This window comes from Typopeltis vanoorti, chromosome 2 (genome assembly GCF_054136105.1).
Source record: "Typopeltis vanoorti isolate ZY-2024b chromosome 2, IOZ_Tvanoo_1.0, whole genome shotgun sequence".
Lineage (NCBI taxonomy): Eukaryota > Metazoa > Arthropoda > Arachnida > Uropygi > Thelyphonidae > Typopeltis > Typopeltis vanoorti.
Genome location: NC_143550.1, coordinates 134979204 through 134997522, shown reverse-complemented (window position 1 = coordinate 134997522; position 18319 = coordinate 134979204). Strand labels below are relative to the sequence as shown.

General features: G+C 35.9%; 1 protein-coding gene across 1 annotated transcript in view; it reads right to left on the bottom strand.

The window, feature by feature from the left end:
- The window catches only part of LRP1 (LDL receptor protein 1), a 1646373-nt gene that overhangs the window by 52658 nt on the left and 1575396 nt on the right, over window positions 1-18319 (bottom strand). The window contains exon 87 of the mRNA XM_090402369.1: window positions 15337-15428. Within this exon, the coding sequence (XP_090258495.1) occupies window positions 15337-15428 (92 nt within the window). The remainder of the gene's footprint in view (window positions 1-15336; window positions 15429-18319) is intronic.

The window sequence follows — 18319 nt, the reverse complement described above, 5'->3', positions numbered from 1 at the left end:
ACTACCTCAGGCAGTATGCAACAGAGGGTACATGATAATTGAGGGTCTTAAATTTGATTATCTCATCAGAGGATGTAATTATAAATGAGGTGTCAAATCACCCTCCAATTGGCGAGAGTGATCATGAAGTGATTACTTGGATGGTTGCCAGCAGTGTGAGGACCTCTGTGAGGAAAGAGTATATGTGGAATTAGAATTACAAGACTGATGATTATGAGGTGCTTAGGAGACAGCTTGCAGGTGTAGCTTGGAATGAGGAGTTGGGTGGAAAGGAGATCAATATAGATTGGGGGATATTCAAGAACTGTATAGTACATCTCTGAATCAAAAAATTATAATAATCAAAGAAAATGTGTTGCATGATTTGCAATTCTAATTTATTGTGTAAAAAATAATTATTATCAAATATAAATTAGCATAATCTAAATCTATGTACCTTGTAGATTATATAACCAAGTAAACACATAAAAATGTAATATAAATTATGAGAAAACTATTATTTGAAAACATTCACAAAATTAGAATAATTTTTAATATGGTTCAAAATATTAGAATAATGTAAAAACAAAAGCACAAAAATTACAGTCAAAGGGAAAGAACATGATAATTAATACATTGTTGCATTCCCATTAGCTTTTATGATCATTTGTAAATGGTTGGGCATATTATTTACTAGCAGTTCACGGTCTTTTTTTTATTAAAACATGCCCATATAGTGTGTAGATTAGAAACAAGTTCATTTTTGTCTCTTGGGGCAACTTCTTGATGAGATTTCTTCAAAATTCCCCACAAATTCTCAATGGGGTTTAAATCTGGTGAGATTGCCAGCCAAGAAATTATTGATTTGCCTTTTTTTGAGCCTAGTAATGGTTATCTAGTAATGGTTTTGGAAGTGGGACAAGAAGTTGAATCTTACTGAAAAGGAAATCACCATCACATAAATCTTCTGATGCTGGTAATATTAAGTGCTCAAGAATTTCTTGATACACTTTGGAATTGACTCTTTTGTACACAATACACAGCCTACCTGGACCACTCTGCAGTCATACAAGCCCATACCATGACAGAGGTTGCAAATTTCACTGAACATTTCATGTATTCTTTATCAAATGCTTCTTACTTAATGTGCCAAACATGTATCCCTCGATGACAACAGGACACACAAAACATACTTTCATCACTAAAAAAAGTACCTATCTCCAGTCTTCTTAACTACACAACAGTGTTTGCTTACACCATTGCACTCTAGCTGCCTTTTGCTTGGAAATCATAAGTGGTTTTGTCTTAGGCACACATGATTTAAAACTCAATTTCTGAAGTCATCTCAATGTTGTAGATTTAGACACATTCACACCTAGTTTTTTCCATCTCCTGTGAAAATACCTTACACTTCAGAAGTGATTTTTTCTTCACAATATTCCTCAATATCCTCTTATCACTTGATGTAGTTATTACCTTTCGACCACTATTGAAGCAATTAAAATTAAAAGAAACACACGTATTAACCACAGCGAAAATTATTTAATTGTAAATATTTCATCCTAAGTATCTTAGGACATCATCAGTACAGTAGTTTAAACAATAATAGGAATAACATACAGTTAGGGCGCATGATTATGATGCTTTATACATTTATGCTTTATACTTTTGGTTTGCATAAATTGTTATTTTATTTATTGTAGTAAATGCTACATGTAATTTCTTTTAGTTATTTTTTTAAGGGGTGGCCGATAAAAGTTTGCGCCCGGGCGGCAAATGCCCTTGGTGAACTGCTGACTGTATCAATGCTCTACTCACACTTGTTTGAGAACCTTTCGATTCCTCAGCTATAAACTGTTGAGTTTGGCCTTCTTTGTGTAGAGACACCATATGAAACTTTTAAGCTTCCGATATTATTGTTATTATTATGTAACACCTCCAGGGAGTCCAAATACTCATCGAGGGAGGGCACCTACTCTACAACTGTCTGTCTCCACCAACTACAACTACCTTTAACATCTACACCAACGCCATCTACTGCCGACCACCACCACTACTAGTATTTTCTCAGACAATCACAAACATCCATGCCCATGGCAGGATTTGAACCCACAGCCTTTTGGCTGGAGAGCAGATACACTAACCACTCGGCCAACCAGGCCTAAAATCTTAGCTAAGCCACCAGTGAGGATCGAACTCATGACCCCTGGTTTACAAGAACTGAGCTATTATGGTAACACAAAATACTGGCCAGTGGGGATCGAACACACGACCTTCAGCATGACGCTCTAACTGAGTTAATGGGCCATATGTCACTTGTTTGAATCATGTTAAGCAAATAATTAACTAAATCCAAGTGCAAATAATTCCTCACACATGAGTCAGTCCCGCAGCTACTGAAATATATGCTATTTCTATGCTCCCATTGAAACCAATCGGAAAAGTCTGGAATATTCTAATATTTTGAACACCAGGTTAAAAATTATTCTAATTTTGTGAATGTTTTCAAATAGCAGTTTTCTTATAATTTATATAATATTTTTATGTGTTTACATGATTATATAATCTACAAAGTATGTAGATTTCGATGATGCTAATTCATATTTGGTAATAATTATTTTCTATGCAATAAATTAGAATTTCAAATTATTCAGCACATTTTCTTTGATTATTCTAATTTTTTGATACGGAGGTGCAGAAACAATGTCTAAATGTATTCCAAGGTTCAAAGATTAAATAAGGTAGGTGTGAAATGAATGAATGAAGAGATTAAAAATGTGATACAGAGGAAAAAGGCATTATGGAGGCAGCATAACAGGAGTGGTAATAATCAATTCTCCAATCAATGAAGATTACAAAGAACAGGCAAAGAGGGTGACCTGGTTGGTAAGGGTAGCAAAAGTGAAGTATGGGCAGCAGTTATCTAATGAATCCAAAAAGAATCCAAGAGAGTTCTTTTGATATGTAGTCAGCAAAAAAAAGAATGATTATTGAAGGATGACACTGATTGGAGAAAATGGTATAAGAACAACTGCTGCAGAGGATATAGTTGAGATACTTAATGAGCATTTCATACAGGTCTTTTTCTTGTGAATGTGACATCAAGGAGAGTTTGAGAGCAGTTGATGATGAGAAGACTGACTGCAAGTGAATGAGAGATATATAGAGAATGGAGTAAACTTGATGTTAATAAGGCTGTGGGACTTGATAATATATCACCACGTATTTTGAAGGAATGTGCCAGGGATATGGCATCTGCATTGGCATATTTGTTTAATATGAGTCTTGAAGTGGGTCGAGTTTCAAAGGAGGTGAATGAGGGCAAGATTGTGCCACTTCATAAGGGAGGTGATAGAACTCAAGCATCAAATTATAGGCCTATCTGTGTGTGTCAGATGTTGTGGTTAAAGTGTTAGAGAGGCTGGTGAGAACCAGGATCCAGAATTGGATTGACAACAATGCCATTATCTTTGATGGACAGCAGGGATTTGCTAAAGGGAGATCAGGTATTAGTAATCAAATTACTTATTACAATAAAGTGATGGCTTCATTGGACAGAGGAGGGGGATGGGATTGGATATTAGATTAGTGCATTGGATTGGAGATTGGCTATCTGATAGGTATCAACAAGTTGCGTATGAGGGTGCAATATCCAGGAAAAGGAAAGTCACTAGTGGAGTGCCTCAGGGATCTATTTTAGGGCCATTGCTGTTTAACCTGCAAGTTAATAATATTGGCAAGGATTTAGATGGCGATATTCAGTTGTTTACAGATGATGCAAAGTTGGTATGAACTCTGAAGACTAGTGTAACAGGACAATTATCCCCTGGACATTAACTCCTCTGTTTAAACCCCCATGTAAAAAACCTCCCGGACATTAACCCCGTATAAAAATAAAAACTCTTTAAATAAAATTTCCTTGACACAACAAATGATACAAAAAAATTAGTTGACAAAATAAATCTTTTAAAATAAATTTGACAAAATAAAAATTTGAACAAAAATTTATTTGACACAACAAAATATGGATGCGAACTACAGTAAGAATCTGTGCATTTGAATCAGTATATTTCTTTCTAGGAGTTTGTGATGGATGACCGACCAACATTTGAGTGCAGTAAACTTGTTATAACACTTGTTCTCTTTGAAAAAATCCAATAAATTTCCAAATGGTGGAATGAAAACCTCTGTGCCATCCTTCTACTGAATTATTTGTTTTTGGTAATTCATCTTCAGATCATTGATACATATTCCACATGTTGATGGAATAAGTTGGTTGCCGTCGTCCATGGCATTGTGGTCTTCCAATGTAAGAATCTTCGAAATAATTTGCAAATGGTAAGTTTTCTGGAGGTAGAAATTCATACAATTCTTCAAAAGCACCGACAACTTCATCTGTCAGAACAAATGCCTGCATCATTCTTAATTTCAGTGCGAAGTCAGAATCTTCTTGGTAACGTTGTTGCAAATCATTCTCTTGAATTTTCTGACAGATGTTCTGACTTAGATGAAAGAAACATCCTTTAATTTCACTGTCTGGGAAATTTCTTTCTAAACTGTTTATAACTACCAATTCAAAATTCTTCATATTGCTGATGGGCTTCAAATTGACATTCAGCAGAGTTAATGTCTCAAACAGTTTAATATACAGGGTGTTCGGGATAAATTTGACATATTTATAATTAATTATATTTTTCCGTAAGTTACATGTATTAACACACACTTCTCTTCATTTAAAAGGTTGGACCCTTCTTCATTCATATACAAGATGTCAGAAAGGATGGATAGCTGGAACCCACCTGAATCATGGAAGAGAATAACTTGTATCATGATGATTCGTGCCGGCCATCAAAATAAGGATATTTCGACTGCTGCCCAATGCTCCCTGAATACAGTAAAAACAATCAGGCATGAACTAGAGACTTGCAATGGTGACTACGAGGATGTAGCAAGAAGAAAGATCCCTAGCAGACGATCTGATTGCGTTCGTACAGCAGAATTCCTCGCAAATCTGCAGGAACAGGTGTTGAAGATCCCTGGCATTGGAATTCGGGCTTTGTCACGTGAAATGAATGTTGCAGCCTCTACTATGAAGCTTGCACTCAATGAAGACCTCTGCTACTACTCATACAAGCGCCGCAAAGGTCAGCTGCTTACAGAAAAGGCCCGTGAAAAACGTTTGATAAACGCGAAGAAACTTCTAAGCAAAGTGAAACATCCTGCGGAACCACAAACAATCTGGTTCTTTTCCGATGAGAAAAACTTTTGCCAGGATCAAAAACACAACACGCAGAATAACAGATGGCTTGCATACAGTACAAAGGACATTCCTCGTGTAATGCAGACTAAATTTCCCCAAACTGTGATGGTTTTCGGATATGTATCCTCTGAAGGCAATGTGATGCCTCCGCATTTTTTCCAAGAGGGCCTCAGGTTGACTTCAGATGGCTACGTGGAGTTGCTAAACACTGTAGTCAAGCCCTGGATAACAAGGGTAGCCAATGGTAGGCCGTATGTATGGCAGCAGGATTCGGCCCCTTGCCACACCTCTGGGAAAAGTCAAAAATGGTTGTCTGAAAATTTCTACGACTTCACCAGTCCAAATGTTTGGCCTCCAAACTCCCCAGACCTTAACCCCATGGATTATTTTGTATGGGGCGCAGTTGAAAAAGACACCAATCGCACTTCCAGTAATACAAAAGCCCAGTTAATGGATAAAATTAAAACAGTTTTTGCGGCCCTTCCCAGGGAGACTGTAGCATCAGCTTGTTCGAGGTTCCGAAGCAGGATTGAAGCTGTGATCGATGCTAATGGTGGTTATTTTGAGTAAATCTTGTTGATAGTATTGTAATTAACTCTGCCTGTAATGTTTTTTGTCAATTCATTAAATTTAATAGATACAAAGAAGATTTTCTTTTTCCTTACGAAACTGTCAAATTTATCCCGAACACCCTGTATGTATACTGAGTTTTGTTTTGCAGTAATGCATAAACACGTGGAATGGTTCATCCGGTAACTAGTGTATGAATGGTATACAGTTGAATACAAAATGCAGAAGCAGTTTTGAAAGTCCCATCCAGATGTTGTTTCCAAGAGTCTGAGATTGCATGTGTTCCAAAGATTAACATTCTGTTGTTACTGTCTGAACCAGAATCAAACAGAAGAAAATCTTGGCCATCATGTGCAACTTTGTAACGATCTGGATATCGATTTCACCAACATTCGATGGAACAGGTAATGGCTTATTAACAGCTTAATGGTGACGTCTGACATTGCGACATAAATGATGAACTGCTGGCAACTTGGCTTTTGCATCTTCACTTATCATTGAGAGAGATTGGGTGATAATTTGGTGCAGTGCTTCTTCAGTTTCTTCTGTCAGTCTTTTAATTTGTTGAACTACTTCGAGAACTTCTTGTTGTGCTGGATCTGGACCAAGAGAATGATCATTTAATCGTCCCACAAGCTCTTCTCCATGGAGTTTAATTTTAGCTTTACATTCGCTCTTGTTACACCTTCTTTCACACTCAAATGATACACCATTCGTCAATTTTTTTTTGTTTTACATACACATAACCTTCAAAAATCACTTTCTCCTTTCCTTTATTCAATTTTACAAATTCCATCATGGATAGTCAGAAATATTTTATAAATATTATAATAGATTGAAATAAAATTTTGTTTTCAATTCGACAACAGTTTTGACGTGCTTGGTGTTATTATCAAGACTAATAATTCACAAATGTAAGTTACTTATTTATATACAAATATTTAATCATATTGTTTACAAGTTTACAGCAATAAGATGGAACAGATTGAAAATTATTTGTTGGTGGAGATTCCTAATCCTATGATCTTAACATAAATCGCTTCATGATGGTTATAACGGTTAAAATTCCAGGAAAACTTAGTCTTGTTTTGACATATAATTCGGATTAAAGAAACTACAAGTAAATATTATTAAAAAAATTACCTGATCTAGAAATGTCATCAGTCCCTTTGATTGTGTTCAAAGATAAGACCCGAAGAAGATTAAATTGTTATTCTGCATTCCATTTATTTTTTGTTATTGCAACTTTAAAACTTTTTTAATTTCTTTTTTTATCATATTTAATTTTATCTACCAATATTTCAAATGGGAGGGTTCATTGCCTGGTTTTTTTTGCATGGAGGGGATGACTGGAGGGGGGGTGTCCTAGAAGCGAAGAATAGAGCAGATGTTGTGGCCTTACAAGCAGACTTGAACAGATTGAGTGAATGGGCATGGGAGTGGGGATACTAGATCAATGTTGCAAAATGTAAGGTTTTAAAATTTGGGAAACAAAGACGGATGTAGAATTTATGCTTGGTGGGAATGTATTGTTGAAGGTGGAGGAAATAAGAAATCTTGGGGTGATGGTGGATAAAGATCTAAATTTTAGAGGATACATTGCCAAAATTGTGAGGGCAATACAATGAATTCTGGGAATGATGCTAGGGACATTGACTTGTAGAAGTAAGGAGATTCTTGTTCCATTGCATAAGGCTCTGATTAGGCTGTACACGGACTACTGTGCACAGATTTGGTCACCTGGTTTTCAAAAGGATGAAGAGATGTTGGAAAGGGTCCAGAGGCGACTGACTAATGAAGTCAAAGAAAGGCTCAGTAAAAGTTTCTCTAGTTGTCAACTAGAATTGAACTTAGAACAGTCTTTCATCAGGTGGCCTAGTGCTGCGGATGTAAATGTCATTTTTGCAGGACATATTTTATTTTATTTTTAAAATCATTCATAGAATTAATGCATTCTAAGGTGAAGAAGGTGAATCATAGGAATTGATTATGTTATAACAGTAGGAAACGATATGTGTTTGTGTCACTTTTGGATATTTTCTTTATTATCACCTTTTCAATATAAGTTATCCTCTTTCCACTAGGTGTTAATCTTGTCTTGTTCATTGGTGAGGAGCTGGCTAGATGTCCTTCCTTGGAGTTCATGTCTAAATTAAGTTTTTTTTTTTCTAGAGTAGTCTTTATTTTTCTGCTCTTTCTCCATCGAATCAGGGCACAGATGGTAGAACAATAACAGGGAGTTTAAGCATGCCAGTATTTCTGACATTTAAAGCATCTTGGATTTGAGATGTAGAAACTTAGAGTGGTTCAGATATTCTGCTTTTACAGAAGTTAGATGTATGGGGGGGGGGGGATTAAAGGAAAGGATTATATTCCTGGTATGAGGATCTGTCTTACAGTTGTTGTTCCTTGATCTTTAAATTCAGAATATTTTCTGAATAATAAAGAATGTGACACTTTCCCATGCTGTATGTTTGCCTGTTGAAATGAAATTATATAATCACATGTATTCTGATTTTTTGTTACTTGGTTTTGTTATTTATTATTTGATGTTTCTATGGTTGCAGAACTTTGTGAGATTCCAGTAGATTTGACAATAATAGATTCACGTCCAAAAGGGATTTAAATTTAAACCGGTGAATGTCTTCTGATCTACAAATAAATCACACATGACAGCAAGGAATAAACGAACCTGTAAATGCAGCGCCAGGGCTACTACCAGATGCTATACCAGAACCTCTTTTTTTAGATGTCTATGGATTGCACTGCAAGATAATGCAGTGCAGTCCATAGACATCCTTGGATCATTGAGATGGTGGTTCTGAGGACAGGAAAATAAAAAGAGAGAAACAGAAAGAAAAATGCAGAAAAAAATACATTTTATGTGGCTTACACCCACGAAAGTTTTTTTTGGAAACCTATAATATACTGATACTGTGGATGGCCAAACATTTTTTTTTTATTAATTTTTATTATATATGTATATATTATTTATTTTTAATTGTTAATCCTATAACAACCCCTTACCAACTTGTATATCTCTATAATATCATCCCTCTTCCTACTATCCAACAGACTCTGCAAACCGCATTGTCTCAACCTTTCTTCATATTCAACATTCCAGAGATCAGAAACTATTTTGGTCAATTGCCTCTGGACCCTCTCGAACATCTCATCCTTTTGAAAACTAGGTGACCAAACCTGTGCACAGCCTTATACAATGGAACCAGAATTACAAAAACTATAAGTCAGTGTCCTCATGCATCATTCCCAGAATTCATTGTGTTATCCTCACAATTTTGGCAATGTCCTCTAAATTTTAGATCCTTAACCACCATCACCTCAAGATATCTTATTTCCTCCACCTCTAACAATATATCCCATCAAGAGTAAATTATACATTCTATGTTTGTTTTCCAAATTTTAAAACCTTACATATTGCAACATTGAACTGGTATCTCCATTCCCATGCCCATTCACTCAGTCTATTTGTCTTCTTGTAAGGCCACAACATCTGCTCTATTCCTCATAGTTCACACCAATTTTGTATTATCTGAAAACAACTGAATAGCAGCATTCAAATCTTTCCCATTATCATTAACATACAGGTTAAACAGCAATGTTCCTAAACCAAACCCCTCAAGCACACCACTACTGACTTTCTTCTTCTGGGATGTTGCTCCCCCATAATACACAACTTGTTAATACCCTGTCAGACAGCCAATCTCCAATCCAATGCACTAGTTTAATATCCAATCCCATCTGCTCTAGTCTGGCTATCAACTTATCATACAGTAATCTATCAAAATACTACTGTGTATCCATCTCCCAAGTCCAATGCTGCTATCACCTTATTGTAATAAAACATGACCTCCCTTTAGCAAATCCATGCCATCCATCAAAGATAATACCATTGTTATCAACCCAATTCTGGATCCTGATTCTCACCAGCCTTTCCAACACTTGAATCAAAATAGCTGACACACAGATTGGCCTATAATTTGATGCTTGAATTCTGTCACCTCCTTTATAAAGTGGTACAATCTTGCTTATCTTCCACTGCTTTGGAATTGACTCAATCTAAGACTCATATTAAACAATTATGTCAACTCCCTGGCACATTCCTTCAAATACACAGTGATATACCATCAAGTCCCACTATCTTATTAATATCAAGTTTTCTTAATTTCCCACATACTTCTTCCTCACTCACAGTCAGTCTCTTCTCCTCATCATCCACTGCTCTCCATGATTTCACATTCACAAGAATGAAAGATCTTTATGAACTGCTCATTAAATATTTCAACTATATCCTCTGCAACAGTTGTCCTTATACCATTTTTTCCAATTAATGCTATCCTACCATAATCTTTTTTTTTTTTTTTGCTGGCTACATACTAAAAGAACTCCCTAGGATTTTTATTTTATTTTATTTTTTTTTGGCTTCATTGACTAACTGCAATCCTTACCCAACTGAGTCACCCTCCTTGCCTGTTCTTGTATTCCTCGTGGAATTGATTATTTCCACTCCTCTTTTGTTGCCTCTATAATGCCTTTTTTCTCCATGTCTCTGCATTGTATATGCTTAATCTCTTAATTCATCCATTTCACACCTACTTAAATTTAATCTTCTGACCATTTAGACATTGCTTCTAATAGACAGTTCTTGAATATCACCCAAGCTGCATTGATCCCCTTTCCACCCAACTCCTCATTCCATGCTACAGCTACAAGCTGTCTCCTGAGCTTCTCATAATCACAAGCCTTGTAGTTCCACATATACCATTTCCTCACAGACGTCCTTACATGTTTGGTTATCACTTCATGGTCACTCCCACCAGCTGGATGGAGATTTGACACTTCATTTATAAAAGCATCCTCTGATGAGATGATCAAATCCAAGGCTCTCAATCTTCATGTTTCCTCTTTTACATACTGCCTGAAGTAGTGTCCCTCAAAAATTCAAGGACCTAATTTTCTTTACTTCTGCTTGCTATCTTGTCATCCCAATCTATTTTGCTTTAATTAAAATAATCCTTTTCTCATTTGCTTGGGTTATATGCTTATGCTTGTAGACAAGCTTATATGTTGGTTATGCATTACTAAATCACTTAAGGAATTGACAACGTAGATAAGAATATAAATTAAATTATACTTTAATAAATATTTCCAATATTTCGGCAACGTCACGTTGCCATCTTCAAAAGGAATTTACAAAAAAGGCAAATGCACGTAGGCACTACAGCACAGTAACTGAGAATGAAGTGATGAAGCTATTGTTCTAAAAGTCCTGATTGTGCCCCTTAGTGGGCTATGTAGGTGTTCTTGGCTGTTGGGCTGAAGGCTTACTGATGTAAGCCTCCCAAATTTAGGGCAGTCTCATGCAATCAAATTTGTTGAGGTTTGGAGAGTTTCTTAAGGCTGAGGCTGATTCCAAAAATAGTCTTTCGAATTTAAACTTGCTACGGTGTATTATTGTAGCTTTCTTCCACTGTATCCTGTGGTGTGTATCCAGAGCATGGTCTGCAAGACCAGAGTGGCTGTACTTGTGAAAACGGATGTAGTCCTTGTGTTCAGAAATTCTGATATTCGCTGTCCTGCCTATTTGGCCAAAGTAAGACAGTTTACAGCTGCAAGGGACCTGGCATACACACCAGGTAGGTCTTTAGTGGAGCGGATAAGGGATGCCAATTTTCTGTATGGTCTGTAACAGGAGGTCAAGTCATGTTTTTTAAAGATTTTGGTAATTTTTTCCGAGGTACCTCAAATGTAGGGAATGGTGATGGATTTAGAGTAATCCTTGTTGTGAAGGGGGGTTGTGGTTTTCTGGTTTCAATATTTTTTTGTTGGGGGTAGCCATTGGCTGAGAAAGTGTTGAGGATGTGATTTAGTTCAGTCTTTATGGCCTTGTCGTTAGAACAGATTAGTTTAGCCCTGTTGTATAGTGTTTTTACCACTCCATATTGTTGTGTGTGTGTGTGGGGGGGGGGGGGGATTGTTGGTGAATGTACCTGCCTGTATAGGTGGGTTTTCTATAAACTGAGTAAACCAAGGTTCCATCAGGCTGGCAGGTGACTTGTGTGTCTAGGAAAGGGAGGCTGTTGTTTTCCTCTTTTTCCAGAGAGAACTTGATTCTGGGGTGTTGGTTGTTTAAGTGTGTTAAGAAGGAGAGGAGTGTATCAGAGCCATGTGGCCAAATAGCGAACACATCATCAACGTATCGAAACCATATGGTTGGTTTCTGTGGGGCAGAGGCTAAGGCTTTTTCTTCAAAGGTCTCCATAAAGAAATTGGCCAAGGGCGGGGAGAGTGGTGAACCAATGGCTGTCCCCTCTATTTGTTTGTAGAATTTTCCCTGCCAAACAAAATAGTCTGAGTTCATTGTGAACTGAAATAGGGCTGAGATATCAGGAGAAAATTTAGCTTGGATTAGTTCTAAAGTTTCCTTGAGTGGGACATTTGTGAATAAGGAGGAGACGTTAAAGCTGACCATTATGTCAGTATGTTGAGTGTAAGGTTTTCTATGGTGGCTTTGAAGTGGGCTGAATTTTTTTATGTGTGATGGTGTGTTGCCAGTATAGTGTGGGAGTGCTTTAGCCAAATGTTTAGCTAATTTGTATGTGGGGGAATCAATGCCATCCACTATGGAACGTAATGGCACATTTTCTTTATGTATTTTTGGGAGTCCATAAATACGGGGGTGGAGGGTATAGAGTTAAACGGTTTTAATCTGTTAGTAACTTCTACAGGCTAAGAAGTGACTTTCTTAAGGAGCCTGTGAATTTTTCTGATTTGTGAGTTGGTGGGATTGTATTTGACAGGGAGGTAAGTAGCCTGATCTAATAGAAGAGCATTAAGCTAACCTGTGTAATCCTTTTGGTTAAGTACTACAGTTGCATTTCCCTTATCCACTTTGGTGATAACTATTTCTTTATTATTCCTCATTTCCTGCAGAGCTTTATATTCCTTATTGGATATGTTGGTTTTTGGTAGTCTTGCTTTGGAGAGGACACAAGCTATATCCAGTCTTACACTGTTGGAGATTTGATTCTAAAGGTGATCTTTCTCACGCTGTGCTCCCTTGTTCACCAGGAGTCTACCTGTTTTCCTGTTTGTCTTGCACACTTGTTTTCTAATTCTCTATAGTGATGCTACCACTTCTTCATTCATAAGCATTACTTCAATCTCTCCTTCCTTGCTCTCTTGCTCTTTCACATTGCTTCTTACTTGCTCAGATTTATTCTCTGAGCTCTCATACCAAAACCATTCAAATGCAGTCCATTTCTCTTATAGAGTTCAATTTTTTCCCTTCAAAACTCATTCAATACATTAATGCTCCTTTCTCTTCACATATTTCTGCAAACATATCATTCATAATTCTTGCTATCCACCTCATATCATCACTGTTATACCTGGGCAACACACTGACTACCTTTCCTATCACACTATTATTTTTTTTCCCTTCTCAACAATCCTCCTGATATCCAATCTTACATTCTCCTTGTTCCTAGTCAAGTCATTTTTCTTACTACAACTACCAACTCCTTTGTTAACTTACTTTTCATATCCAGTACCTCAATCACTCTATTCATTTTATCTCCAGAAAAACAAACCTTGTGCATTTTCTCATTTATCACACCTCTAATAATCAAATCACCATACAATGCCACTCACTGGTCTTTTATTACCGTTTACATGCAGACATCATTTGTTTTCTTCTTTTCACTTTTCCATACATATTTCCAATTCTCTTCATTTCACTCTGCATCTGCCTCATCTTCACCAACTCAGCTTTCAAATCTTGCATCCATTTTTCACTATTATTCATGCTTGTTATTTTATTCTCAGTTACACACACTTGTTCACCACCTTAATTTCACTCTGTTTTTCAACATCATTATCGCCCACTTTATCAGCAATCGATAAAGGAGTGATACCATAATAATTCATTCAGCTAATGTGTTCCAAAGAGAAGTACTCATAATCATAACAATCAGATAAGCCAAAATTACAAGAGGGTGGGATAAAATATTGATTTGTGTTCCTTTTGATATTTTGTTAACTCTGATCACAGCATATGAGGATATTAGGACAGTGTCGCAGTGACAAACTTCCTCTTTGCATCCTGATATGAGATTTTCTGTTCAATCTTGATATTATGTATCTCTTTTTCATCCTTCCACCTTTGCAATGCTGTAAAAAGTAAGATGGATCATCTTCTTCAAAGTTGACACATATGAATTTTTTTTTTTTTTTAATGATACTCTTTCATTTCAGGCACACCACAAAAGCAATTTGGACATGCTAGTATTTTTGACATTTAAAGCATTGAAATAGATTAGGGACATAGAACCTAACAGGATGGCCAAGATAACTTGCATATATAGATGATGTTGGAGGTCAGGTGTGTCAAAAGTAAGGATAATATTCCTTGTTGGAACAAGACTACCACTATCCCTACATGTCACAATGTGACACATGGCTGCCAGTCCTTGATCTTTACATTTTAAATATATCTCATCTGTACTATCATAGAGATATTGATATCACACCTCTAGAATAGCAGTGTTTCATGGAGTGTTATTGTAGTTGGTATTCTTCCCTATGAATGCTGCTCTCAGTAACTTATTTGAGTTACTGTTGGCTTTCCATTAAAATATCACTAGAATGTAGTCTAACCATTTTGGGAGGACTGTTCAAATCTTTTCATCTGTCAGACATTTTCTATTTATCTGATCTATCTACAGTATTTTACATTGGAGCCTTTGTGAATGACTGAAAAATATGAGAATTAAGGATTTACATTCAAGGGGATTTTTTTGGTTCAATAACAGAGAGTCCCACTTGCCACAGAGCCACACATGGGTACTCACTATTCAGCAAATGATAAATGTGCTTGGAAGAATTATGCTATACCAGGATTGCAACTGATTTTTCTTAGCTAGGCCAATAAAGAACATCTGTCTTGTTGAAGAAGAGCCAAAGCAGTGCAAGCACACCATCAGGATCTCATTTTTGGATGTCTACAGGCTGCATCATATGGAAAACACATTGGAAGGATGTTGATCCTAGTAATGGAAAACAGTCTGGAAAATAGGCAAGCAAAAAAGAGTCAGGTGAAATAGAGCAAAGAATATGGTAAGAAAAGTACAGAAAAACTGAAAAGGGCCAACATTATGAGTAGAAGATCCCCTCCACTGAACAGGTGTCCCATATGGAGGAGGCAAATCACAGGATATAAATGTTAGGACAGCAGTGACTGAATTCAAGGAATGGTCTGACAATCATTGGGGCATTTAGGATGAGTTGCTTGTAAGTGTTTTAACTACAAGAAGGTCAACAATATACTTGGATTTCTGGATTTTACTCAAGTGCTTGTTTATAATACCATATCATAGGTATGGTATTGAACGTGTATTGGATTTGTGGAAATGAGAACAACTGCTTAGAAAGATATCAGAGATATCTATGAGACCACCACTATTATTGTTATTTATAAAATAACATGTATAATCAAAGTCACTTACAGCCAGGATGGGTTTCAGACTGTGGTTCAGCCATAGCTGAAATAACTGCAATGTTAGTTTCACACCTAAGTCCTCCAAATCCATCTGGACAGCTGAAATTAATTACAAATAATAAATCAAATTAATAATTAAAACAGAAAAAGCAAATCATTTTGGGAATGTATCAAATTAATAACTATCAAATTGATAATTTTATAAGATGAGTACAACATGAGTATTTCCATAATTGTCAAAATGTCTTCCACCTAAAACAGATTTTCCATTTTTTGTGTATTCATCATCCTCCACCCAAACATGTTCCTCTTTATTCAATAAATCAGCTGCATCTGTCGAAATTTTATATTGGGGAAACAAGAAGTACAGCAATCCCTCGATTAAAGGGTCTACAATTAGTGCACTTTCAATTAGTGTGTCATTTTTTTTTTCTATACCCCAATACAATTAATACGTCTCTAAAATTCAATTAGTGTGGCTATATACATCTTAAAAATAAATGTTACAGATTTGAAAAATTTTCTATGTATATATATTTTTTATGGCTAACTATTGTAAAAAATCACTCACCAGGATGAAATAATTTAGTTACCGATTTAAAACATTTTACAAAGTTATAAGTTATTTTTTAATGGCATACTACACTATTTCTATGTACACCATGTTCCAAATTTACCTCCAAAATTTATGTCGTCTGCTAATTACATAGCATTTTGCTGATAACATCTCGTTCCTCCTTTGCAATTGTTTTCCTTACTTTTTTATTTTAAAGTATTTTCCTAACCTTTAATCAATGAGTAAAAGAATTAGTGAGCAAAAACTTGGAAGTGTGAAAAAGATGCGAAAAGCAATCTCATTAGAAGAAAAACTTGAAATAATAAAGAAAATGAACAAGACGAGTCCAGAGCAAAGATAGGACAAGAACACAAAATCAGTGAATCAACTATAAGAGCAATTTTAAGCAAAGCTGCTGAATACAAAAGGATGCTTCAAGTTCATCATGCATGCAGACCACTCTAAGTCAAAGTATTATAATGACTGAATTAGAGAAACTTCTTTCTATATAGATCAAAGATTGTAACCAAAAACTGATCCCACTAAGCACTGACCTTATTAAATCAAAAGTATTAAGTTTCTTTGCAACCTTGAAAGAAAGGGTTATCAATGATGGAAAAGAATAAGATTTCCATGCTAGTGCTGGGTGGTTTGAGCATTTCAAAAAGAGAAATAGCTTACATAATGTTCAAATCACAGGCGAAGCTGCAAGTGCAGATAAGGAGGCGGCCGCAAATTATCCAGAGATTATGAAGAAAATTGCAAAATAAGGGGAATATTGTGGCCAATAAATATTTAGTGTTGATGAAACTAGTCTTTTTTGGAAGCAAATGCCTTCCAAGACTTTTCTGTACAAATCAAAGATATCTCAGCCTGGTTATAAAGTCGCAAAGTCGAACAAAATTACTGCTAGCAATATGATAGCCATTTGGAAGCATATTCTTCCACATTTTGCAAATGATTTTAGACTTAACTAAATCACAGGATAATATTCTTGATAAAAATGACAACATTGGACATGAACTGGGTTTTGATGAGATTGACAATGATACATCCAAGAGTTAATTAAATCTCATTCTAAGGAATTGAGTGATCCCGACCTGCTAAATTTAGATGTACAGTGGGAAGATCCTGAAGAATATGAAGAAAATTTAACCGGTGACAGTCAGTCAAAAGAGATTTCACAGAAACAATTTGAAAATATTTTTTGTACAATCAAAGTTTTTAAGCAGCAATGCTTAGAGGCTAACCCTGATGAAGAGAGAAGCAGTAAAATTTGCAGAAGGGTAGAAGAGACAATAGAGCCATACCATCAGTTGTATGAAAAAAAAAAGCAAAATGCCAGCCAAACTACGTTAGATCAATACTTTGTTAAGAAGTAGAATAATAAATTTATATTCTGAATATGTTTTGTTGTCTTTCAGCTTCATGTTTTTCGTTTAACTAGGTGCTGAGACATACTCTAATTCTTTTATTAAAAAAAAAATTAAGAGTCAAAAAAGAAATTTGAGGAATGAAATAAACTTTTTCCCATATGTTATTATATTTGATTAGTGCATTTTTGATTAACACATTTTAAAGAACACATTAGGTGCATTAATCAAGGGATTGCTGTATTTTAATCAGGCAAGAACACAAGGTGCCATTATTTGATATGCATTATGTGAACATAAAAAAAAAAAAAAGATGCAAGTATTTAATATGTATCTTGCATATGAAATATTTGCAACCACTGCATACCTGATCTTTATCACCATGTCACTGACATCAACCAGAGCAATGAATGTAAGGCAATGCAATCAATTACCACAGGATAATTGTACCTAGCAGTCATTGCTAATAGTAAGGAAGCATCTTAAATCTTGAAAAACTAAATACTAATAACTACTATGAGACCTAAAAAAGAGAGTCAGGGAAACTAAATTATAAAGGGGGGAGAAATGGTAAGAATGTGAGTGTAAGAGCGACAATGTTATATAACTGTGTTAATGATTGGAATGGGCTTTATCATGGAAATGTTGAAGAGGAGAAAATGATTTCGACCTTGTGTTCGTAAAGTTCGGGCATCTTTGCTCAAATGTGTGCAAAGATGTCTACATGTATAAGGCACTAGAGAAGAACAGAGATCTGCAAGTTGTCCAACTGTGTCATGCAGACTGCAGTATACAAAAGAACATACAGGTAGATTGTTATGTTTGTACACAAATGCTAGGAGTATCAGAAACAAAGGGATATAGTTTGTTGCCTTGGTCAGTATGTTGGGATCTCAGATTGTAGGCATTAGTGAGAGCTGGCTATCAGAATCAGACATACTAACTGGTATTGAGTGTAAAGGTACAGTATTTTTAGGAAGGACAGAGAGGATACTAATGTGCTGCTAATGATATTGGATGACTTGAATCCAGTTAGAGTTGAGACCTATGACTGCAGTGAG